General features: G+C 42.0%; 1 protein-coding gene across 3 annotated transcripts; it reads right to left on the bottom strand.

The window, feature by feature from the left end:
* Positions 1–7,113: 7,113 nt before the first annotated feature.
* On the bottom strand, positions 7,114–18,161 carry LOC308405282 (putative C-type lectin domain family 20 member A). 3 transcript variants are annotated; one of them, XM_080895795.1, is made up of 8 exons: positions 18,023–18,104; positions 17,144–17,346; positions 14,780–14,874; positions 14,495–14,548; positions 13,171–13,530; positions 12,759–13,085; positions 9,935–10,032; positions 7,114–9,544 (listed from the first exon to the last, which is right to left on the bottom strand). In XM_080895795.1, exons 4-8 carry the CDS (start codon positions 14,529–14,531, stop codon positions 9,404–9,406), a joined length of 963 nt encoding a protein of 320 aa, XP_080751921.1. In that variant the 5' UTR covers positions 14,532–14,548; positions 14,780–14,874; positions 17,144–17,346; positions 18,023–18,104; the 3' UTR covers positions 7,114–9,403. The 3 variants fall into 3 exon arrangements, with proteins under 3 accessions (XP_080751921.1, XP_080751922.1, XP_080751920.1); XM_080895796.1 differs by lacking the exon at positions 14,495–14,548 and having other exon boundaries at positions 17,144–18,161; XM_080895794.1 differs by lacking the exons at positions 14,780–14,874; positions 17,144–17,346; positions 18,023–18,104 and having other exon boundaries at positions 7,116–9,544; positions 14,495–14,756.
* Between the last annotated feature and the right edge of the window lie 6,506 nt (positions 18,162–24,667).

Raw genomic sequence — 24,667 nt, 5'->3', positions numbered from 1 at the left:
AACTGAGCTCCATCAGGCAAACACAGCCTTTAAAGAGTTACAAGAGAGTGAAGAAAGAAAAAGGATCATGAATGAGGAAAACAAAACAACGGACAGTGAACAGCTCAGACAGACCCTGGAACTCCAATGCTTTGCACATGAAATTGACATATTGAGGCGGCATAACGAACTTCTTGAACAGGACCTCCAGGAGCTTTCCAAAAGGAGTGGTGATTCTCAAAAAGAACTGAAACCACACGATGAGGGTGCGAAAGGAGAATCACGGATCTTCAAAGCCACTGAGAAAGACTCCCAACATGATGTTAACGTGACCAACAGAGAAAAGGAGTTGTTGTGCCATGAATTTGAGGAAATGAAAAGAGAGCTTGAAGAGGTAAAGAAAAATCTGTATGATTCACAGGAAGAACATAACAATCTGATAAACAACTACGATGTCCAAGTTGACATACTCAAACAACAAAATAAGGCCTTAGAAAATAAGGTTAGTGACCTTACCAAAAAGATGTGGAATGGACGGGAAGCGATGAGACAAATGGAAAAGAACTTTCAAGAACAAAGGAAGCTACTCGAAAATCTCCGAGGAGAATTCGAGGAAATTTAGCACAACTACGACTTTGGCCCTCCCTATTAAAGCTGGTTAACGCAGGTTCAATAGGGCTATAACTTAGACAATGGAAGTTCATTTGATTTAATTGGCCCAAAATGAGTGACTGCACCCAGACACTCAGTAGCAAAAAAATTACAGAGATTCAAGAGAGAAAACTGTTTCTGCATAGACTCCTATAGTACTGCAAGTCGTGTCATCGCTTGGTGTCCTGCATAGAGTGCAGGTTTAAGGTATCTACGTATCTTTCAGAATTAGAAGCTATGCTGCGTCAGGGGTTATAACAGCTGTGCCCCCCCCCCAACCGGTCGAGGCAGATGGCCGCCCCTCACTGAGCCTGGTTCTGCCGAAAGTTTCTTCCTGTTAAAAGGGAGTTTTTCTTTCCCACCGTCACCAAGTCTAAGGAGCTTGGAGAAAAGCGCCTGGACTTCTTTAACTTAAAGAAGTCCAGGCGCTTTTCTTTCCAAGCTCCTTAGACTACTATGGCCTTGATGACTGATAACCTTCACAGACACTGTCATCAAGGGTTTGCTCACAGGGGATCATCTGATTGTTGGGGGGTTTTCTCTCTTATATTGTATGGTCTTTACCTTACAATATAAACAGCCGAGAAGCGGCTATTTTTGCGATCCGGTGCTTTAGAAATACATCTTAGCTGAACTGAACTCCATAACATCTGGACCGAAATGCCTACACACAACGGTAGGCATTTCAATCAAGAGCTCTGTCCAAAACGTTCAATGACAAGCATCAGCACCAGGATTGTTTTTTAGCTCACCAACAGTTTTTTATTGTAACTGCAACTTTGTAAGACTGGGTTGGGAGATGTTCTTGTGGTGAGCTTTTATTCACATAATTGGTTTCTTTAATAGTGAAATAAAATAAATTTGTATAACTGGAAACAGCGTTCTCATGTGTGATTATCACATTGTATTCTTTAAACCATGTAACAGAATATATAATATATATAATTTACTCATAGTCATATTAATGTCTAATGTGATTGAGTTTCCTCATCTCTACTTATGTGCTGATGTGTTCACTGAGGCCATTGTATGGTCCATTTTGGCTGCATTTCCATGTTTTAAACATGAAATTTGCTTATTTAAAGGGTGTCTCATGTATCTCTTATGCAGAAATATGTGTTGCCTAGCTGGACAAATGTAGCACAGGTCTACTATTATTGGCCTAATGTATTTTAACAATCATTTCAGCATCCAGATAATCTCTTTCATACTCCCTTAGATGAATTTAGCCTGGTTGTCATGAAATAGGCATTTGAAACAATAACTACCAGTATCTTCGAATGTGTGTGATTGCACTAATCCTACACATTCTTTGCAAGACAACTGGGTGCTTTTATGTAAAGAATGATCTGAGAACACTGAGGCTAATGAAGTAACAAGAGAAACATCGTAAGTAGTCTTTCAGTTTGCATGATCAATTTTGATTATTGTTCATTTTCATTTACCATGTCAACATGTTTTAGAGCAACGTTTTCTGATTTTGAGCTCTTTTAGGTGTAAGTCATCGTCAGTGATTACCCTAAGCCCAAAGCAACACCAAACATGGGCAACCAAAATGCATCATTTTGTTAGCATGTAATTGTTCTCCCAATTCTTAGAAATCAGGAAACAACAAAAATTACAATTTTAACTTACAGACATGAAACACTCCCCCACCCTGGAAAAAAGTCCATTTTGCCTTTTACAAAAATATAAGGTTAGTGTAATGTTAGATTTTGCATTAATACCTATGACTGAGACCTCAAAGGTAATTCCTCGACTGCTTCAGTAACAGCCTGGTTGATTTTAACAAGTTAAGTAAATTTGCGGTCAATTTAGACTCAATTCAAAATCTCCTACTTGGGACGAACACTAAATGTAAATAGCTGACTTTCTAAATAAACCTATCCATCTTTGCAAGGTCAATTTTTGCTTTCATTAAATTCCAAATGTTTAGCCATAATTAGCTTAGCTGTCCTACTCTTGTTACTGCTCTTTCCTACTGCTGTTACAATCAAATGAACATCTCTGCAAAGATAAATTAGCTGAGACCTTAGGTTGATGGTAGTTACTAGCAAACACAGAAACTTACATACACTATATAGTACAGTTCTATGATACATCACCAAATAGAACAATTTGTGGCAATGCAGACAAGCAGAGAAACAGTTTAATTCGTTTAATTTGTTCACTTGATCGGAGGTGTGTTTCCTGCAGATATACAACATCGGATCTCAATGATTTTAAATGAGTAAAAACCCTTGTGCGTTTAACCGGATTATTTATACCTTTAACATTCCAGCTTATAAAACGAAGAGCAGATGACTTTGCGAGCTTGCCATTCAGGTACCAAAATGCAGGTGCAGAAAAAATATGTCCCAACCTCTGGAACCCCCCCGCCCCAAAAGAAAGAGGGGGAGAGGAAAAAAAAAAGGGGGAAAAAATAAATAAATAAAACGAGCCTCAAAACCCCATGCTGATCTACTATTATCCCTGAGATCGCAACCCTCCAGGCTAGGATAGCACAGTGACTAAACGTACTGTTAACCGGTGATAGATGGACAAGCAGACTAACAATTCTAAGGAACAGTAGAAGTGGTTCTCTACAAGAACCGCTCAGTGTTTGTTTTGACTCTCCCTCTCAGGTCAATCTTTCAGAACAAACTTCAGTTATTACTTCCTTCGTTGTTCTCTTGCACCCATTCCTACTTCCTAATGTTGTAGAGTTTTAACCCTCAAAGTGTCTTGAGCTGACTGTTGCTGTGATCTGATGCTATAAAAATAAAGTGGAAAATAAAATGGACTTTTCACTGATAAATCATGGCCGAACACACTTGTAAAATATACTTTCAAACATTTCAACAATATTTTTTATTTTTTATTGAAAATTAAACTGTTCTTCTTGTTTCTGCTCAGGAAATCTTGTTAGCAGGTCAGCAGCAGAGAGCTGAAGATGTCTGGCAGCTCAGGTGAGTCACAGTGTTGCGCAGGTATAAAACACTCAGTGCAGTGCTTCTTCTTTTACATTTGTTTGCTAACTTATTTAACTAAAACTCTGATTTATAAACTCCTTTGTTGGAAATCCAGAGCTGCAGTGTTTCTCCCTGCAGGCTGGAGCTGTGTCTCCCCCTTCTGGCAGTGAGAGTAATTACACAAACACTGTCGGTGCTGAGGATGAGAAAAAGCCTCAGCAACGGTCACAGATGGCTTTCTCTGTCAGACCGTCATGCTTCCTCTGAACACCGAGTCTCTTTTTATCTGAATCATCACAAAGTTTTCTCTGTTTGCATCACTTGTCATGATTTGGAGTTTGAGCCTGTTTATCAGCACCGACCTGTCTGCTGCTGTCTTCTTCTTCTGTTGCAGCCTCCAGACGTCACTGAGGACCAACGAAGAAGAATGAGGCCAACGCCACTATCACCTGTAATATACCTGCTGCTGTCTCTTTTTATCGTAATCATCACAAACTGTTTTTCTTCACATTTGCTCTGTTCTCCTTGTTCTTTCAAAATAAATGAACACTCCTGCCACCATCAAAATAATAAAACTTAATTTAAAGGTTCTCCCCACAACCTTGTGTGTTCTGTAACTCCTCAGTAAGTCCGGTGAAAATGAGCCCTGTCTGCTCCTTTCTGATTCAAAACTCTCACTGTGCCTCTTTAGTAAATCCCAACTGTAGCTTTTTAACACTAAAAGTTGACTTTGCACCTGCTGCAAAGCGTTAGGAAATCTGGCCATATTCCAACTCGCATGAAGAAGTGAAATTTTCCATCCATCTGCAGTCTAAGCAGCAGGGAGAGCAGGGTGATCAGCCAAGCAAAGAGCCAGATCTCTCCAGCGTGTCCTGGCTCTGCCCTGGAGCCTCCTCCCTGTAGGACATCCCTAGAAGACGTCAGTTAAGCGACCAGGATGCCAGTGATAGAGACAAATGACAGAGCTCCTCCTGTCTCTAAGACAAAGACCAGCGACGCTCCAACCACAGCTCATTTCATCTCACCCCGTGGAGATTTGCTCCGTCACTGTCACAACTACTACAATGACCTCACCTGCAGTGATGGGTGAGTCCTTCTCCTCTTCCCCGGATTCGATTCGATGTTCTCTGTGGAAGGCGTGGCAGTGGGAGTGGCCACTACCTCCTCTCAAATCAAGTTACAGTTTGCTAGAATCATTTCAGGGCCAGCTAAAAGTCTTGCTTCATGTCCTGTCCAAACTCCTACTGAATTTTCCTCTCAGCCGCTGCCTGGGCCACACTGGTCCATGTTGAGGCTGCAGCTCATGCTTCCACCATGTGGAAGAGGCCTCTGCAAGACCCTCCCGGGACATATATGTTTAGAAACGCCAGGTCTGTCGGGTACCAAGCACCTGATTCAAGTCACCACCAAGTGCTGATCAGCTGAGCTTCTCTCTCTTCACCCGTGTGTCCAAGAAACTGCAGATCTGATGGTATGATGACAAAATCAACCACTGACCTGTAACTGAGAGTCCCGTTCAACACCATCACTCACTGAATCACACACGCTCTCTTTCTAAGGAGTGCTGGAACATCACATTTTCTCTCTGCACTCATGTTAAAGTCAACTTTAACACTTAACACCTGTTAATGTCGGTGTAAACCTGCCTCCACTGGTTTACACCGACCTCAGCAGGCATTTCCTGCTTCTAATCTCTGCTCTAAATCAGATTCCATAACAAAGTGGTTGAGTCGCAGTGTTGTGATTAAGTCTGCACTGTGTACCGTTTCAGCTGTCGTCACATGCAAAGTGCCCACTCAGAGAGAAGGTTATAACCTACATGTGGCTGACGCTTCCTGTTGGTGACCCATATTTGTCAGTAAACAGCTAACCACAGGAAGCTGCAGGCTGAATATTGCTCCATTACTTTATTACCTGCTGTCACAGAGCAGATATATTGACTGGACCCTTGATTAGCGATGCCCTGCTAGTATTGGCTTGGACCCTTTTTGCATTCAGAGCTCTCTTAGTCCTGAGATTCAGTAAGATGCTGGAAACGTTCCTCAGAGACGTTAGTCCATAAGGACAGATGGTGTCATGAAATCAATATCCTTAGTATCCTTATTTTCCTATTATATTGTTTTATGTACTGAAGGCTTGTAGAGCAAGGCCACTTTTGACTTTTGCTCAGGTATCAGACACCTGATCAGGTGACTGATCAGACACCAAAGTCTGGGAGCATTTCCCCACAAAAACGCTCTGCCAGTGTTTCAGGCTCACCCAAGGATTCCTCTGACATGTCAGAGATGAGGTCTGTATCAGCGTCATCTTCTGATGCTGAGAAAATTTCCAGTGACCTCGCCGTTCTCCTCATGATGAGAGTCATCAGAAAATCCAAACCTGAAACTCAGCACTTTTTTGCCAGGGCAGCATGTACTACAAAAGAACCTGACGCGATCCTCAAGCGTCTGAGAGATCTGATGCAGCCTGAACTCAGCAGCACAGAGTCCGTCACAAGTCTGATGAAGGACAAGAAAAAGTTCATCAAGAAAATGACCAAATGCCTCATCAAGGAGTTTGGCTCCCCAGACACTGTGTTAAAGGCTGCGATGGCAAAGGATGCGTCTTTTGATGAGGTTCTGACAAAGCATCTAAAAATGCGCCTCGGAGTCATCCCCGGTCCTCCCAAAAAGTCCAAAATTTCCAGGTTTTTTTCAGCGTTGGGAAAAACTCTGCGAAAACCCTTCAGGTGGTTCACTAAAGCCAGAGATGATTGAAATGACCATCCTGGCTTTTCCCCGCCGCCCTGCTTCTTTTAACATCTTGAAGCAGAATTTTAGCACCAAATCCAAATTCTAACAACTGTAGTTCACGCCATCTCGTCTCCTTTTTGATTTCCATCCCCCCCAACCGGTCGCAGCGGATGGCCGTCCCTTCTGAGCCCGGTTCCGTTGGAAGTTTCTTCCTGTTAAAAGGGAGTTTTTCTGCCCCACAGTCGCCTCGTGCTTGCTCAGAGGGGGATCGTTTGATTGTTGGGGTTCTCTGTAGTACTGTAGGGTTTTGACCTTACAGTACAAACAGGGAGGAGACTTTGTGATTTGGTGCTTGATTATGCAAAATATCTAATTTGGCATAAAATAAAAATTTAAAATAATTAAAAATACATTCCAACTTTGTTTGTGTTCTTCTTCTGTTGTCAAATATGTAGAAAGTGTTGCACGTGTGATTTTAGTCATTTAGCATCAACATGTAGCCAACATGTGTCTGTTTGTGATCCTGCTGCATCTGTTTTTGTCTGATTTGTATTGATAATAATAATAATAATAATAATGATAATAATAATAATAATAATAATGATAATAATAATAATGATAATACTTTTTATTTATAGGCGCCTTTCAGACCCTCAAGGTCACCTCACAGTAGCACGTAAACAACACCATAAAAAACATAAGAAAAATGTATATATAGCAAACATGGTAGATAAAATTTAGACATAAACAGTCATAAAAGTAAATATAAAAACTGAGCAGGTAAAAACGGCCTAAGACAGACCAGGTGTATGCAATTCTAAACAGATGGGTTTTGAGTAGTGATTTAAAAGTATTGAGACAGTGTGTGGAAGTATGCCCTAAGAGTGGGGCTTTCCCACACTGCGTTGGCGTTATTCGTTTTCAAGCTGATATCATTTGTACAGTTAGTTTTATGTCTACTGTTTTTCTGCACACAGTATACAGCAGTTCCTGCAAAATAAAATGGATGGAAGGAAATCCATTACAAGCTGTAAATCCGCCTGAATGAAGCTGTAGTTGGTGCATTTGGCCTCTGGGAGGCAGTGTTGCATTCAGCTTCTACTTTGGACCAAACGCTGATGCAGATTTGAGCTCAGGTTAAACTGACTGAGAATGCAAAAATACAGGTGGAGCCGACAGCAGACCCTTTAAGTGCTCGTCTGCTTCAGCTACACCCACCATGCACAAGCAGCTCACATGAACTGGGTGAAGGAGGCTGGACAATCGCATGAAGTGGGTTTTCAGAGGATCTCTGGACTGAGCTGAAGCAGTTTGGACCCTCTGAGTAAAAACACATAAAAGCTGGTTGACACGTTCTGAGTCTCGGCTCGTGTTCAGTCATCTTTTCTCTTTAATTCGCCTGTTAAAGCAGGAGAAATAGTTTTTCTGGTTTGGGATCAGGCAGACTTCTGCATCGGGGTCAGGAAACACAGGACAGACATGAGAGGCTTCTTTATTATTACAAAGATGGTTTCAGACTGCAGTTTGGTTGTTGTTACATTCAATAAAGTGTAAAAGTGTTCATGTTTGACATGAGATGGTCAAACTTGTGTAGACGCAGGGAGTTTCCAATAAGAAAGAAGCTCTAAAATAACAAGACAGGAAGAGTGTTAACACACACACGGCAATACAAAAAGAGAAGTAAGTGGATTATTCTGGACTGAGGTTAGATTGTCTTTGAGGAAGTTTAAAGTTAAAGAAAATGTGGAGATCATCAAACATCGTTTCCAAGCTAATGTCCATGACCCACATCAACTCATGGACTGAACATACACACACACACACAACCACTAGCACTTTATACAGCCTCTGTAGAAATTAGCCACATATCTCACTGATCTAAACTGCGCTACTGTAAACGCCGTGTAGACAATCATACTGTACAATACAATAATTATAATTCTATAAACGGTTTATAGAAGATCAACCATCTTCTATAAACCACATGCAAGTTATAACCAGCTGTTTATAACTTGCATAGTTCATATTGATATCCTGTTCATAGCCTGTATACTCACTACAGCCTGCACATACTTAGAGCTTATTCATGACATACCTTCATACCATGAACATTGTAACAGACCCATTTCTGTAATACATCTATATTGTGGCTAAAGCACTTTCTGGATGGATGCAAACTGCGTTTCATTGCCTTGTACTTGTGACGTGTGCAATGACAATAAAGTTGAATTCTATTCTATTCTCGTGGTGCAATGTGAAGGTTTGGCCAGCAGATGGCGCCATGGTCTTAAACTCCTTAGAGTGTTACTGTGGAGGTGAAGGGCTGGACTTTTAAATGGTCAGTCACACATTTTCAGGAAGAACGATGAAGTCCTGAAGGAAAACTCGATCATTACCACTCAGACCTTTTCTACTGTTAGCATCTCTGAATAACAAAAATGTTATTGTCCAACAAAACGAGCATTTTTCTAAAGATAAAAAAGAGTCAAATCAACCTGTGAACATCAGCCATTAAAAATCAGCTGATCAGTCACTTCCTGGTGGGCAGACTAAACCGACCCAGAGTCACAGCTCCCAACTTTGGAACAGCTTTCCTCAGCCCATCATTTACTTTATCTCATTCTCACGAAAGCCCCTCCCACGGTAAAAGAGAAAATAACAAACAATACAATTATTCAAAACACATGATCATCATGAAAAGGAAAAATAAAGACATGCATCTGTAAACACATCAGCCACGTCCATGTCAGGGCAGCGACTGCTGACAACTCATTTTATAGATGAGCTTTAATCTGTTTCCTGTTGTTTTTGGCTTTTGTTCCTCTAATGTGTGTGTGCGCGTGTGTGTGTGTGTGTGTGTGTGTGTGTGTGTGTGTGTGTGTGCGCGTGTGTGTGTGTGCGTGCGTGTGTGTGTGTGTGTGCGTGTGTGCGTGTGTGTGTGGGGTCTGATCTGAGCTTAGGATAAAGAAGGATGATTTCCAACTGTCAGTCATGCAAAGCTACGCTGTTACAGTCCAGCAGTCAGAGTACAGAGATGGAAATAAGTTGAATTACACAGCAGATCATCTGAGGAACATCAGCCAATAACGTTCAGACTAAACCGCCACAGTCTTCCTTCTCACTGTAAGCGGCTGTCTCCTCCTCTCTGTGGAAAACCTTCCCATCAGGCTGCGTCCTCCACCTCAGCTTCACCTCCTCAGTGACTCCTTGCTCCACCAGCTTCTCCCTCACCTGAAACACAGTTTTCACACATTAACAGAAGCTCCTCATTAATCAGCCGTTGTTTCTGTAGTGAGCAGAAAACGTTGTTGGTGCTGTTTCTGGGGGAAATGAACTAAATGAACTGGCTGGGGATGAAACTGAAGTCTGGAATTAGGCCTCATTGCCTGTCATTGGTTCACGTCGTCTCCTCACAGTAATCTGAAATTAAGTGACTTCTTCAAGTTACCAGTTAAAAAGGTTAAATAATACAAATGGATGGGATTGCATTAAACGAGCCCCGTATCTCTGCAGCTGTGTGCTGTCACGTGTCCCTGAACCTGCACAGACTCACTGCTCTCTATCATTTCACAGTAGTTATAGCGGTCTGTTCCTTGTATCGGGGCCCGTGTGACCTCTGACCTGCTGCAGGATGGATTCTTGCACTGTGGGGTCGTTCAGGTCTGCAGATCCCGCCCTCAGCTGAACCTTCACTGACCTCGAGGCTGAAGGTTTGACATCTGCAGAGAAAGAAAAGGGCCATTCAATTCAATTCAATTTTATTTATACATCACTAAATCACAACAACAGTCGCCTCAAGGCGCTTTATACTGTGCGGTAGACCCTATAGTAATACATATAGAGAAAAAACCAAGCAATCAAATGACCCCCTATGAATAAGCACTTTGGCGACAGTCAGAAGGAAAAACTTTTTCCCTTTTAACAGGAAGAAACCTCCAGCAGAACTCAGAGCTCAGGGAGGGGCGCAAATGGAAGAACGCAGTCTTACATATTTGTTTAATATGTGCATTGAAGGACATGTCCTGGTCAAAAATGACTCCAAGGTTCCTCACAGTGTTACTGGAGGCCAAGGTAATGCCATCCAGAGTAAGAATCTGCTTAGATACCATATTTCTAAGCTTTTCAGGGCCGAGTACAATAACCTCAGTTTGATCTGAATTAAGAAGCAGAAAGTTAGCGGCCATCCAGGTCTTTATGTCTTTAAGACATTCCTGCAGTGTAACTCATTGGTGTGTGTTATCTGGCTTCATGCACAGATAGAGCTGGGTGTCATCTGCATAGCAGTGTAAATGTATGCTATGTCTTCTAATGATGCTGCCTAAGGGAAGCATGTATAATGTAAAAGTGCTATATAAATAAAATTGATTTGATACTTTACTTAGGCAATCAAATTAAGATAGATTTTATGTTGTTGGTTTTAAAGAACTGGATGGATATTTTAATGTATTTTTTATTTCTATTTTTCAAGAGTTGGAGAAGTGCCCTTTTTTCATAACTTGGCCTACCCTTTTTAGTTTTGTTAATATTGGCAATAGTGAGAAGTACTATGGTTGGATTCAAATGTATTTAACATAGGGCATCTAATTAAGGTAAATGTCATGTTTTTAGTTGGTAGAATCTGATGAGCAATATTTTATTTTATTATTTTTTATTTTGTTTTTCAGTTTTCCTCCTGAGTGATTGCCACCTTAACGTGGTCAGGGGGTTTGTGTGCCTCAGTGACACTAAGATCTAGACCTGCAGAAGCTGAGCCTTCAGGGGGGACACCCAAGTTGGTCAGGTTTTAGGGTAGAGGTTTGACAAAGTGCAATCCAATTACATGACAAAAACAGTTATTCAGAGCACCCCACATTCGCCTCAGCTGCCACCATGTGCCCCCTTTACATTTCTGTCTGCCCCCTCATATATGCCTGTCTAGAACCAGCCCAGCACACCACCCCCTCGGCCTGTGCTTCGAGATTTCTGGTAGTTAGAATGACTCGGGGGTGTTGATTCATTTAAACTAACATAATCATCCTGCTGCAACCAGGTTTCTGTAAGGCAGAGTAAATCGATTTGTTGATCAATTATTAAGTCATGTACTAACAGAGACTTGGAGGAGAGAGACCTAATCTTTAATAATCCACATTTCACTGTTTTACTCTTTGGTTCAGATGTGGATACTGTATTGTTCTTTCTTTGTGATTGTTTATGTTTAAGTTGTTTGTTTCTGGTTTTAGTTTGTTTTTTGTCTGTTTGGGAGCTGACACAGTCTCTATGGAGATGGGTTTTTGGGGGGGTAGCAGGAGCAGAGAAGCTGCAGAGAGGCGTGTAAGACTGCAACTCTGCTTCCTGGTCCCAACTCTGGATAGTCATATTTTGGGGGGTTTAATAAATTTGTCCATATTTCTAGAAATGAGAGCTGCTCCATCCAAAGTGGGATGGATGCCGTCTCTCCTAACAAGACCAGGTTTCCTCCAGAAGGTTTGCCAATTATCTATGAAGCCCACATCGTTTCTGGGACACCACTCAGACAGCCAGCAATTTAAGGAGAACATGCGGCTAAACATGTCACTCCTGGTCTGATTGGGGAGGGGGCCAGAGAAAACTACAGAGTCCCACATTGTTTTGGCAAAGTTGCACACCGATTCAATATTGATTTTAGTGACCTCTGATTGGCGTAACCGGGTGTCATTACTGCCGACGTGAATTATGATTTTACTGAATTTACGTTTACCCTTAGCCAGCAGTTTTAAATTTCCTTCAATGTCGCCTGCTCTGGCCCCTGCCGGTGTCTCTAGCTTCACATGTCTGAGAACAGAATCACCAATTACCAGAGTTTGACCCCCGGCGGGTGTGTCGCCGAGTGGGGAAAAACGGTTAGACACATGAACGGGTTGGTGGTGTACCTGGGGCTTCTGTTTAGGACTATGCTTCCTCCTCACCGTCACCCAGCCGCCCTCTTTCCCCAGCTGCTTGGGGTCTGCCGGGGAACAGCTAGCGGGGCCTACGCTATCTTCGGCTGCACCAGCTACAGGGGCCTGGCTAGCTATGGGTGAATGAAGGGTGCGAAGCCGAGTCTCCAATTCAGTAATCCTGGCCTCCAGAGCTGCAAATATGCTACATTTGTTACAGATATCATTACTGCTAAAGGAGTAACTAAACATCTGACACAATGAGCAAGAAAGTGCAGGAGGGACAGGTGAAGTAGCCATGGTGCACGTGAAGATTATACTATGAAAACAGAAGTTATCTAAAGGTTTTTAATTAAATTGCTACGCAGATAAGCTACTCAACTACTACTTCCTGTTCCTGTGTTGAAACAGGAACAGGAAGTGATACTCTACCGCAGACAGAGCAAACACTAAATGACAGCGCCACCCAAAGCATCGGCAGTGCTGTGCCAAGAGTGTCCGGATGAGCCCAGGAGGACCAGACTGTGCAGAAACACAGAGGACAGACTCACCTCTGGAGCAGAGGAAGGGGCGTTGGTCATCACAGTTATGACTGTTGAAGGAGCCTGTTGATCCGACTATTGTGGCACAGTTTACGCTGTCATCAGGCTGCCCGGGCCCCCACGGCAGGTTGGAGGCTGTGCTCGAGTTTGACCACGTCCAGTATTTTCTGTACAGTCCAATCCAGGCACCAGCAGTATCTGACAACATAGAAGCGACCTGGCTGTTGTCCTGCGTGTTGGTGATGGTGCTCAGGTCTGTGTACGTCTGTCTGCAGTAAGACTGAGCATCAGACCAGGTCATTGAGTTCTTCACCAGGATGTGTTTGTTAGTCGCAGCTGAAACAAAAGATCAGACGGATTCAAACCTGCAGCTAAAATGTTCAGTTTGTCAAACCCTGGTACCAAAGTCTGAAACACTCACCGTCATAGCAGACAAAGTCATAAGTAGCTGAGCACGGTCTTGTGGACCATGATCCATCACTAGATATTGTAACACACTCATCAGTCCCTGGCTGTCCCGGTGACCACATGTTAAACCATGATGACTGAACTGGACCGAGGCGAGACCATTTCCAGCCGCTCTTGGAGAGTCCAATCCACGCCTCGGTGCTCCCCGCCCTTTTCTGGGCTTCCTGGATGAGAGCTGAGCTGTTAACGATGGCGAGGTCAATGTACTCATCTCTGCAGTATTGCTGAGCATCGTTCCAGGACTTCTGCAGGTCAACCAGGTGGAGCTGTCTGACTAACTGATCAGACTGAAGATGGCAGACCATCACGTAACCTGAGAGGACACGAGTCAGTCAGCGCGGTCACAGACTCACCTCAGCTCGACTATTTTAGTCATCAGGAGAATAAATTCTTTACATGCTACCACAACGCAAACTTTTTGTTGACATCTTTAAAGACGTGAATATATGTTAATATATGTGTCCTTCAAAGGATGTGTAACTCGTGTACTGGTTAAAAGCTGTTTTACGGTGCCTGTGGACACCTACACACTGGTTTCCTGCTCCAGGGCGAAACTCTCACATCAGCTTAAAAAGCTGCTTTAACAGTGCTAAGTTTGTTTTTCACTCTGGCCTTATTGCACATGTATTTGGACGATTTTTCCTCTTCAGTGTGCACAATGAAGGAAAACGACGTGTTAGTGGTCGAGGCTCAAAGCTGAACAACACGTGCACTAGGGCTGGGCCATATTATACCGTTCACGGTAATACCGGTACAATGTTAGGCAACAATAAGAAAATGAAATATCATGATAAATATTTTTGGTCATATCGCCCTGCTCTAACGTGCACACGGACGTGGTAAAAGCAGTCAGGATCTTTTTCAGCGAGCTGACGGGTTTGCAGCGTTTCAGGCTTTCAGTCAGATTTCTACACAGAAAATAAAATCAAGACGTGTTTTTCTCAGCAGTGCACACAAACAGCCACGTTCATGCACTGACTCTTCCCTCCTTTCTTTCTTTACTCTTTTACTTCACTTTATACAAACTCTTACAAACTACCGACCATTAGACTGTCAATCAAACTTCTAACTGGACCCAAAGAAACCTTTAGAAGTTTAGTTGACATGACAAAGGTCTTTGGAGATTGTACGAGTGTTCCTGTGACTGCTTGAAGCTCGTTTACAGACACCTTTAAAATAATCCCTATGGAGCAGTTCACTTTGTGCTTTCTTTGATTTTCTGACATCAAAAGTTTTATTCAAACTGTAAATGAGGCGACTGAGATGAGTTCACAGACCTGAGAGCAGCAGCAGGATCAGTCCACACCTCTTCATGACTGAGAGCTGAAAAACTGTGAAGACGTCCTCATGAATCTCATCTGCAGCTGCTCGTTCATTATTAATCATAACACTTAAAGCAGCATCATGCTCAGAACTTCATGCTCTTAACATTTAATCAAATCAGAATCAGGTTACGTTCATTGTCGAGTGTCTTCATTCGCCTTACAGACAGGTCTGAACACAGCAAACATGAGAACCACATTTTTTGAGGTTTATTGTGTTTGTTGTTTCTTTGACATCACCTGAAAGGCTTTTCTTTGATGAGATACACTGATGAAGCTTCCCCTTATTCAGACGGAGGTTCTTGGTCAGCCTGAGAGCGAGAATGACGGTAACCCTGAGTAAGAAGCACGAGACTTATCAACACTAAAACAAGCAGAAATTATTTAGTTAAATTATTATTTAGAAACAACAAAAACAGGACAGTTAAAAGTTTTAACTCCAGTAAATCGATGTTTCAGCACATCATTTTTTCTCTCCTTATGTTTTTGGATTTGGTCGTCTCTGCGTCAACACGACGTCTCTGTGGTGCATTTCAGAGGAGCTAACAGTGAAACTCAAACCTGTGAGTTCCTCCTCACCCAGGCTGCACGACATGTTTCAGTTACAATGAACTTATTGAAAAATCAAAGGAAGTGAAACACTGACCACAGAGACATTAAACCCACCACCTCAGTGTGTCAGCCAGTGTCTTCATCAGCACTGCTGACCACACGTTTAAAGAAGTCATTCAGTCGGCTCATTAAAACGTAAGGATGGCAGTTTGGGACAAAAACAGTCTGTGAGGGCTCCTGTTCCTGCTGGCAGGTAAGACTGACTGTGATGATGATGATCATTTGATTTGCTTCTCAAACTTTGGTTTGGAATAATTTTGGCCAAAAAGCTTCTGTTTTCCCATCAAACTGTTATTAATGAACAGATTTGATTGAGTTAAATGAGTTTTTTAATCTCTTGAATGTTTCAGATGGATCAAAAATTCTCTCTCAAGAAAATCTGAACAGTAAAGAAGTTTGAATGGTTGTGTCTGATGTTGATCTGATGACATTACCTTTGCATTCTGCATCAAAAAGTCTGAACTTTTCAAAGATCTTGTTGTTTGAACTGAAACTTTGTTTTAGTGCTTCACACCGCAGTCTGTATTTACTGACGATCCCTGGCTGCCCCAGTCTGCATGGCAAATATCCTTCGGCAAGATACTAACCCTAAGTTGCCTCTGATGCAGCCATCGGTGTATGAAAGCACTGACAAGCATAGAAAGCAGTGTTTGTGTGAATGGGTGAATGTGGCATGTTGTATAAAGCGCTATAGAAGAGTCAGTCCCTTTACCGTCCATCACTAAACTGAGTCACTGCGTTCTAATCGCTGTTTGCTCGTCTTTAGGTGCTGTGGGTCAAACTGTGATCTATCCTCTCTGGTCTACTTGTGCTGTCAGAGGATCCACTGCCACGCTCCCCTGCACCTTCACACTGACTTTCAATGAGAGTGAAGTTTCACGAGAGGCCATCAGAGTCCGCTGGTATCAGAGCCGGTGGTATCAACTCTGTCAGCTCACCAAACCATTTGGGTACGACAGTGATTCAAAAAACAACACACAACATAATTTTGCTAAATGCCCAAAGTAGCCAAGGGCATCTGGTGAGCTTTTTGCAGCATCAGCTACTACCAGATTTAAAGTGTGGGCACCACATGGGACCAAAAAAGCTCTTGAGTTTAGCTGAAGCAACCTTGCCTGAACACCTTTATTTTTTCCCTTCATGTTGGCCCCATTGTCATAGGACTGTCCTCTGCAGTCTTCAAAAGGAATGTTAAGCTCCTCTATCCGTTTTAGGATGAGAGTTGACAAATGATCTCCTGTTGATTCCTCTGCAACAATGACAGAGAGCTGTTCCTTATGACTCAGATCAGGTGTGCAATCTAAAATGATGGAGAAATACTTTGATATCTTCCACAATGCATTTTATTATTCTTGAACTGATGGTGTCAATCAGTTCATTTTGGATTGTTTTTCCCAGATAACGTATGTGACTGCCAGCTCCACTTTCTACTCTACTGACATGCTGCTTCATCACTGGATCAAATTTGGCCATAAGCTCCACTTCTTTCAGAAAATTGCCATTGTCTGGTTTATTTAATGTGTCTGTGGACCCCCTGAAAGCCATGTTTCTTTCAGCTAAGGACTGAATTATTGCCACCAAACGATGTAGAACTTCACGCCACCTTTTTCTCTCAGCCTCAGCAAGTGCCATCTCTTGTTTATCTATTGTGAGTCCTTTCGCAAAACGGACCTCCAAGTCCTTCCATGTTGCCATGTGAGCATTATGCTCCTGGCTATCCTCATGGACCTTGAGCAAGTGGCTTGCATTTTTCCAGTCCTTCAGACCTTCCCTACTCAGTTTGTAATCTCTCTTGGAAAACATTTTGCAGCAGAAGCAGTGCAAGCTATCCTCTTTTTTCGAATACATAAGCCAGGTTCTTCTCACCTTTTCCCCATTGATTAAGAGTCTGTTAAAATAATCATGCTGACACCTTCGCCCGTCTTTCTGTTTCGGGAATGTGAAGTCACTATCAATTACAAATGGACCTCTGTGAACTAACTCTGTTCGTACCTTTTCAGTTAAAGCAGAAGGCCAGTCAGCAGGGTCTATTGGTGCAGCAGGAAGACCGCTTGATGCTGCTGCATCATGGCTGGGTTGTGCTGCTGGTGCTGCTGATGCTGCATCACTGGTGGGTTGTGCTGCTGAAGTGGAGGCAGCAGCGGTAGATGTGGTAGATGGCCCAGGGGTGGGATTTAGAAACTTCAACAGTGCATCTGAAGAGAGGAGTATGTGACACCACTGAGTATTAAAGTCTAATAATAAAAACATATGATTCCAGGAATAAAATGAAATGATATAATATAAATGAAAAACCAAAGAGATATATGTATGATGTTAACTGATATGCAAATTAGATTAGATTCAATTTATTGTCATCATTACAGTGAAATGCTGAATAGCAGAATGCAAAGTAACAGTATAATATCATATGAGAATGTTATGTTATGATTATCTTTGACCGAATCACAGCAGTGCTCATATTAAAAAACAGCATTCCCTCTCATGTGATATTGCTTAATTAGCATTAATGATGTGCGCTTTAACAACTAGGCTTACAACTATAATATATACAGGGGTGGAAAAGTGACTATTACCTGCAGGGTAAACGTTAGCTAACCAGAAGGCAATAACAATGTAAACAAAAAACACCTGCTTAAAAGATGAATACAAATGAGGAATGGTGGGAAAGGTGGGAGTACTGTAATTACCTAACGTTACATTATTATTTTCCATAACAATTTAGCCCCCTCCACAATATTAACTGACGTTAAAACAGTTAACTAGCTATTTATTGATTAGCAATTAGCGAATCATGTAACATTAGCTTAATGCTAAAAATGTAGGTTACTATCACATTCAAATAATTTCATGTAGGCTAACGTTACCTACCTCTGTCTTTTTCTCGTTTCTCCTCCTCTTCTTCTCTCTTTTTTCTTCCCTGGCCACCTGACAGTTTTGGCCGTTTTGACATCTTGTGTCCAAAAGGAACCATGATACGGGAAGGGAGGGGGCGCATTGTACGGGGAGGGGGGCGTAATGTTGTAACAAATAATGTTTCTATTAACTAAGCTTTACTTTGCATTTTAATTAACGTGGGATTATTTTTTGTATTTAGAAATAATAGTACCAACTTTTTTTTTTTTTCAACATTTATGGCACTGGCGTGGCGCCCCCTGATGGACGGCGCCCTTAGCATTTGCCTATACGGCCTATGCCACGGGCCGGCCCTGCATTGAGGAGCCCTGTACAACACGTCTTCACATGGCTACCAGACACGCCCCCCGTCATTTTGTTATTATTCAATTCAGAACTGCCCAGACCAGACACAGTGACGTTTCACCAGAATCCCTTTGATCTCTGGTCTTCTTTATGACATCAGCACACTAAAACCTATAAATAGGGGAGAGGTTCTCACTCTTGGCAGTCTTTCAAAGAGAGTGGAAGAATTCACTAGGCAGGAAACTACTGGAAACTTGCGTTTCTGACACAGTTGACGGTATTTTTAAAAAATCTTTTAGTTGGTACAGAGATTTAGCATCAACTTCAATTTGAAATATGAGTCTGTCAAATCCTGTTGCATGCAACATGAGAGCCGAGAACGAAAAACTTAAACAGCAAATCAAAGAGCTGAAAAATGAGAATAAAACTCTCAAACAACAAAACTCTACCATACGTGACCTTAAAGTCGAGAACGCCGACCTTAAGGAGCAAAAAAGAGAGCTCATAAATGAGAACAAGATTCTCCAAAAAAACATTGAAGTTCTCTTCAAACGAAGTGGGTTCTCTAAAAACAAGAGGAAAAGAGACCTGCAACTAGAGAATGAAACAATTCACTTCAAAATTCAAGAGCTGGAATATTGGAACCAAATTCTGAAGGATTTAAACAGCTCCAAAACCAAAGAGATCCAGCAACAGAAAGAGGTGATGCAGGAAATGGAGGCAGAAATCAGAGAGTTGCAAAGCAGCAAGACAGGCTTGGTTATAAAAGTGGGAGACATGGAAAAGGACAACCAGTCTTTAAGAGAGGAAAATGATGTGACGGTAAAACGCATGTGTGAGCTGAAAAGGGACTTTGAAAAGGAAAAAGATGACATGCAACAGGAAATACAGGCTGTTAAAACTGAGCTCCATCAGGCAAACACAGCCTTTAAAGAGTTACAAGAGAGTGAAGAAAGAAAAAGGATCATGAATGAGGAAAACAAAACAACGGACAGTGAACAGCTCAGACAGACCCTGGAACTCCAATGCTTTGCACATGAAATTGACATATTGAGGCGGCATAACGAACTTCTTGAACAGGACCTCCAGGAGCTTTCCAAAAGGAGTGGTGATTCTCAAAAAGAACTGAAACCACACGATGAGGGTGCGAAAGGAGAATCACGGATCTTCAAAGCCACTGAGAAAGACTCCCAACATGATGTTAACGTGACCAACAGAGAAAAGGAGTTGTTGTGCCATGAATTTGAGGAAATGAAAAGAGAGCTTGAAGAGGTCAAGAAAAATCTGTATGATTCACAGGAAGAACATAACAATCTGATAAACAACTACGATGTCCAAGTTGACATACTCAAACAACAAAATAAGGCCTTAGAAAATAAGGTTAGTGACCTTACCAAAAAGATGTGGAATGGACGGGAAGCGATGAGACAAATGGAAAAGAACTTTCAAGAACAAAGGAAGCTACTCGAAAATCTCCGAGGAGAATTCGAGGAAATTTAGCACAACTACGACTTTGGCCCTCCCTATTAAAGCTGGTTAACGCAGGTTCAATAGGGCTATAACTTAGACAATGGAAGTTCATTTGATTTAATTGGCCCAAAATGAGTGACTGCACCCAGACACTCAGTAGCAAAAAAATTACAGAGATTCAAGAGAGAAAACTGTTTCTGCATAGACTCCTATAGTACTGCAAGTCGTGTCATCGCTTGGTGTCCTGCATAGAGTGCAGGTTTAAGGTATCTACGTATCTTTCAGAATTAGAAGCTATGCTGCGTCAGGGGTTATAACAGCTGTGCCCCCCCCCCAACCGGTCGAGGCAGATGGCCGCCCCTCACTGAGCCTGGTTCTGCCGAAAGTTTCTTCCTGTTAAAAGGGAGTTTTTCTTTCCCACCGTCACCAAGTCTAAGGAGCTTGGAGAAAAGCGCCTGGACTTCTTTAACTTAAAGAAGTCCAGGCGCTTTTCTTTCCAAGCTCCTTAGACTACTATGGCCTTGATGACTGATAACCTTCACAGACACTGTCATCAAGGGTTTGCTCACAGGGGATCATCTGATTGTTGGGGGGTTTTCTCTCTTATATTGTATGGTCTTTACCTTACAATATAAACAGCCGAGAAGCGGCTATTTTTGCGATCCGGTGCTTTAGAAATACATCTTAGCTGAACTGAACTCCATAACATCTGGACCGAAATGCCTACACACAACGGTAGGCATTTCAATCAAGAGCTCTGTCCAAAACGTTCAATGACAAGCATCAGCACCAGGATTGTTTTTTAGCTCACCAACAGTTTTTTATTGTAACTGCAACTTTGTAAGACTGGGTTGGGAGATGTTCTTGTGGTGAGCTTTTATTCACATAATTGGTTTCTTTAATAGTGAAATAAAATAAATTTGTATAACTGGAAACAGCGTTCTCATGTGTGATTATCACATTGTATTCTTTAAACCATGTAACAGAATATATAATATATATAATTTACTCATAGTCATATTAATGTCTAATGTGATTGAGTTTCCTCATCTCTACTTATGTGCTGATGTGTTCACTGAGGCCATTGTATGGTCCATTTTGGCTGCATTTCCATGTTTTAAACATGAAATTTGCTTATTTAAAGGGTGTCTCATGTATCTCTTATGCAGAAATATGTGTTGCCTAGCTGGACAAATGTAGCACAGGTCTACTATTATTGGCCTAATGTATTTTAACAATCATTTCAGCATCCAGATAATCTCTTTCATACTCCCTTAGATGAATTTAGCCTGGTTGTCATGAAATAGGCATTTGAAACAATAACTACCAGTATCTTCGAATGTGTGTGATTGCACTAATCCTACACATTCTTTGCAAGACAACTGGGTGCTTTTATGTAAAGAATGATCTGAGAACACTGAGGCTAATGAAGTAACAAGAGAAACATAGTAAGTAGTCTTTCAGTTTGCATGATCAATTTTGATTATTGTTCATTTTCATTTACCATGTCAACATGTTTTAGAGCAACGTTTTCTGATTTTGAGCTCTTTTAGGTGTAAGTCATCGTCAGTGATCACCCTAAGCCCAAAGCAACACCAAACATGGGCAACCAAAATGCATCATTTTGTTAGCATGTAATTGTTCTCCCAATTCTTAGAAATCAGGAAACAACAAAAATAACAATTTTAACTTACAGACATGAAACACTCCCCCACCCTGGAAAAAAGTCCATTTTGCCTTTTACAAAAATATAAGGTTAGTGTAATGTTAGATTTTGCATTAATACCTATGACTGAGACCTCAAAGGTAATTCCTCGACTGCTTCAGTAACAGCCTGGTTGATTTTAACAAGTTAAGTAAATTTGCGGTCAATTTAGACTCAATTCAAAATCTCCTACTTGGGACGAACACTAAATGTAAATAGCTGACTTTCTAAATAAACCTATCCATCTTTGCAAGGTCAATTTTTGCTTTCATTAAATTCCAAATGTTTAGCCATAATTAGCTTAGCTGTCCTACTCTTGTTACTGCTCTTTCCTACTGCTGTTACAATCAAATGAACATCTCTGCAAAGATAAATTAGCTGAGACCTTAGGTTGATGGTAGTTACTAGCAAACACAGAAACTTACATACACTATATAGTACAGTTCTATGATACATCACCAAATAGAACAATTTGTGGCAATGCAGACAAGCAGAGAAACAGTTTAATTCGTTTAATTTGTTCACTTGATCGGAGGTGTGTTTCCTGCAGATATACAACATCGGATCTCAATGATTTTAAATGAGTAAAAACTCTTGTGCGTTTAACCGGATTATTTATACCTTTAACATTCCAGCTTATAAAACGAAGAGCAGATGACTTTGCGAGCTTGCCATTCAGGTACCAAAATGCAGGTGCAGGAAAAATATGTCCCAACCTCTGGAATAATAAATCTTTCGTGCTTGAATCGATACGGTCCAATATCGTCTTTTCAGAGCTAGCAATAGCTCTCATAATCTCACTCATGTCATGGGGTGGTGCCTCCGGTCTGTCCTCAGCATGGTCCTGTCAGGATCTGACGGCGCCCTGACCGGTCGACCTGCCAGTGTGTGTGTATATCTGTGTGCGTGTGTATGTGTCTCTCCTATCGCCCTGTCTTCCCCTCCGGCTCCGCTGTGATGTGTTAGGAGGTAACCTAGCAACAGGCTACCTCCGACCCGGAAGTGCTGTCGCCCGGAGCTGCCGCACCTGCAGTCAATCCACCAGCTGCTGCCAATCAACTAGTAGCAGGGCTACTTAATGGTGTGGCTGAGCGACAGACAGCGCTGGAGTATTGCACTAAGCCTGGTAGTGTTTTTGAGTCGCTAACGTTATTGAAGTGCTGTCTGATAGTGATGGGCAGATGAAGCCCCATGAAGCACTGAAGCTTTTCATCCAATTGGTTCACCCCAACGCAAAGCTTCTTGAAACTTCATTTGCTCTAGCAGGACACCTACTGGACGTAAAAATAATAGCTGGCATGAATTTGAAGAGTGTGGCATTTTGCACACAGCCTGTAAATGTCAACAACAAAAGGAGTGTGTAAAACATGTATATTGTAGTGATGGCAGTATACTGTGTATATTTATAGTGGCAGTATGGGAAATGATTATTTGGAAATGCTTGAAATGGAAATGATCATTTACTGTGAGGTGAGGTGTGGTTGGGGTGTGGACAGTAGTTGTGCTTTTGTAACGTTGAGGTATGGACAGCTACACACTGAGGCTTTGAGCCTCAGTCCTGCCTGTTCACATTTTATTCTGTAAAACCTAAATTTTCACTGCTTTTACGTCCTTTTTAGTGGGGAGAACATAGCTAGGATTTAATGATTTAACAAATCTTTTGAATCCTTTGTCCTCCACAATGCTAAATGGCTGGGAGTCCTCAATCACCATGCTGACCAGGTCTTCATCTATTTGAGATTGTTCTCCTGAGGAAAGACAATAAAGACAAAGCACAAATATAAATATCACACACGTAACTTATAACAGTTGTATAATATTGTTATATCATTTAGTAACATTACTGCATGCTATATTATCATTGCATTTGATGGCTCACCTGGTCTTGCTCCACAATCGGTGTTCCTCTTATTCTCATGCAAAGCTCTGTAGTGCCTAAGCATGGATGTTGTTGTTATATCCCAGCTCCCTGGCACATAGCAAACACTTCACCTTGTACAAAAGTCAAGACAGCTCAACATAAATTGTATTGCACCATCAGTATCATTAAAATACATCTTCTGTAGAAATTTACATACCTTGTTGGGAGGAATAAAATCAAAATGTTCCCACACAGGGGAGGACATCCTCCTCTTCTTAGCTGGCTCCATTCTCTCCTGACTTTCTCTCCTCACTCTCATAAACCTCCAAACGGTCTCCAAACTCTCTCTAACCGCAACTCTCCATCAAACACCCACATTTTGAATGAAGTCTGAGGGTTTATATCTGTCATAGCTCGCGGCAAAGTTCGAACATGTTACATGTTTCATTTTCATCGTACACTGAAAACATTGAGCTACATCAAAAAGTCGGCTCCATCTGCTGGCAGGCTGAGGTCTTTTCAGGTGTGCAGGACATTACTGAGGAGCGCTGTGGTGGTTTCTGTAGGCTTTTATGTGGCTGTCTGCCACGGAGGAGCAGGAAGTGGCTTATAGTTAATGAGGGTCAGCTCTGTCCTGGACAGAGGAGGTGAGTGAGAGGAGGATGTTAGCCAAGCTAATGTCCATTATGGACAGCACCTCTCACCCCCTGGATGGGACCGTGGAGGTCCTGAGCCGCTCCTGCAGGAGTGACTGCTCAGCTCCTTCATCCCAGCAGCAGTCAGGCTGAGCATTATGCACACAGGAGGTATCATTTTTACTCCCACACTTTATATGAATTTTGTCATATCCATTTTTCCTCAGTACAAACCACTCTTTTGTACACACTATTTATTTCTAATATGTCTCTTATTCACTTTTCTCCATTAAAATGAACGTTTTACACTTTAGTTCTGGGGAAAAATTACGTCAAATCGTGAAGTCAGTATTTTAGGCATAAATCTTTTATTTTGTACCTCCCACCCCGTTAATGGCTCAGTCTAAATCCAGGCGCCACGTGACACCGCTCCGTTACTCAGACCTGACTCTCCTGCCAGCACGTGGGGGTTTCTGGAAGGGAAGAAACCATCGCATAAACCACTGTTGCCATAACAACGGCTCTATACCTCTCCCTCCTCCTCTTCGTTCTCCATCCCTCTGCTGCTGCAATGCATAATACCCTCCTCCTCCTCCTCCTCCATGCACCTCCCCCCCAGCCTTCACCCATCCCAAAGACTGATT

This window comes from Rhamphochromis sp. 'chilingali' (genome assembly GCF_963969265.1).
Source record: "Rhamphochromis sp. 'chilingali' genome assembly, chromosome: 11".
Taxonomy (NCBI): Eukaryota; Metazoa; Chordata; class Actinopteri; order Cichliformes; family Cichlidae; genus Rhamphochromis; species Rhamphochromis sp. 'chilingali'.
Note: the sequence above shows the minus strand (reverse complement) of the source record. Positions and strands in the feature narration are given on the sequence as shown.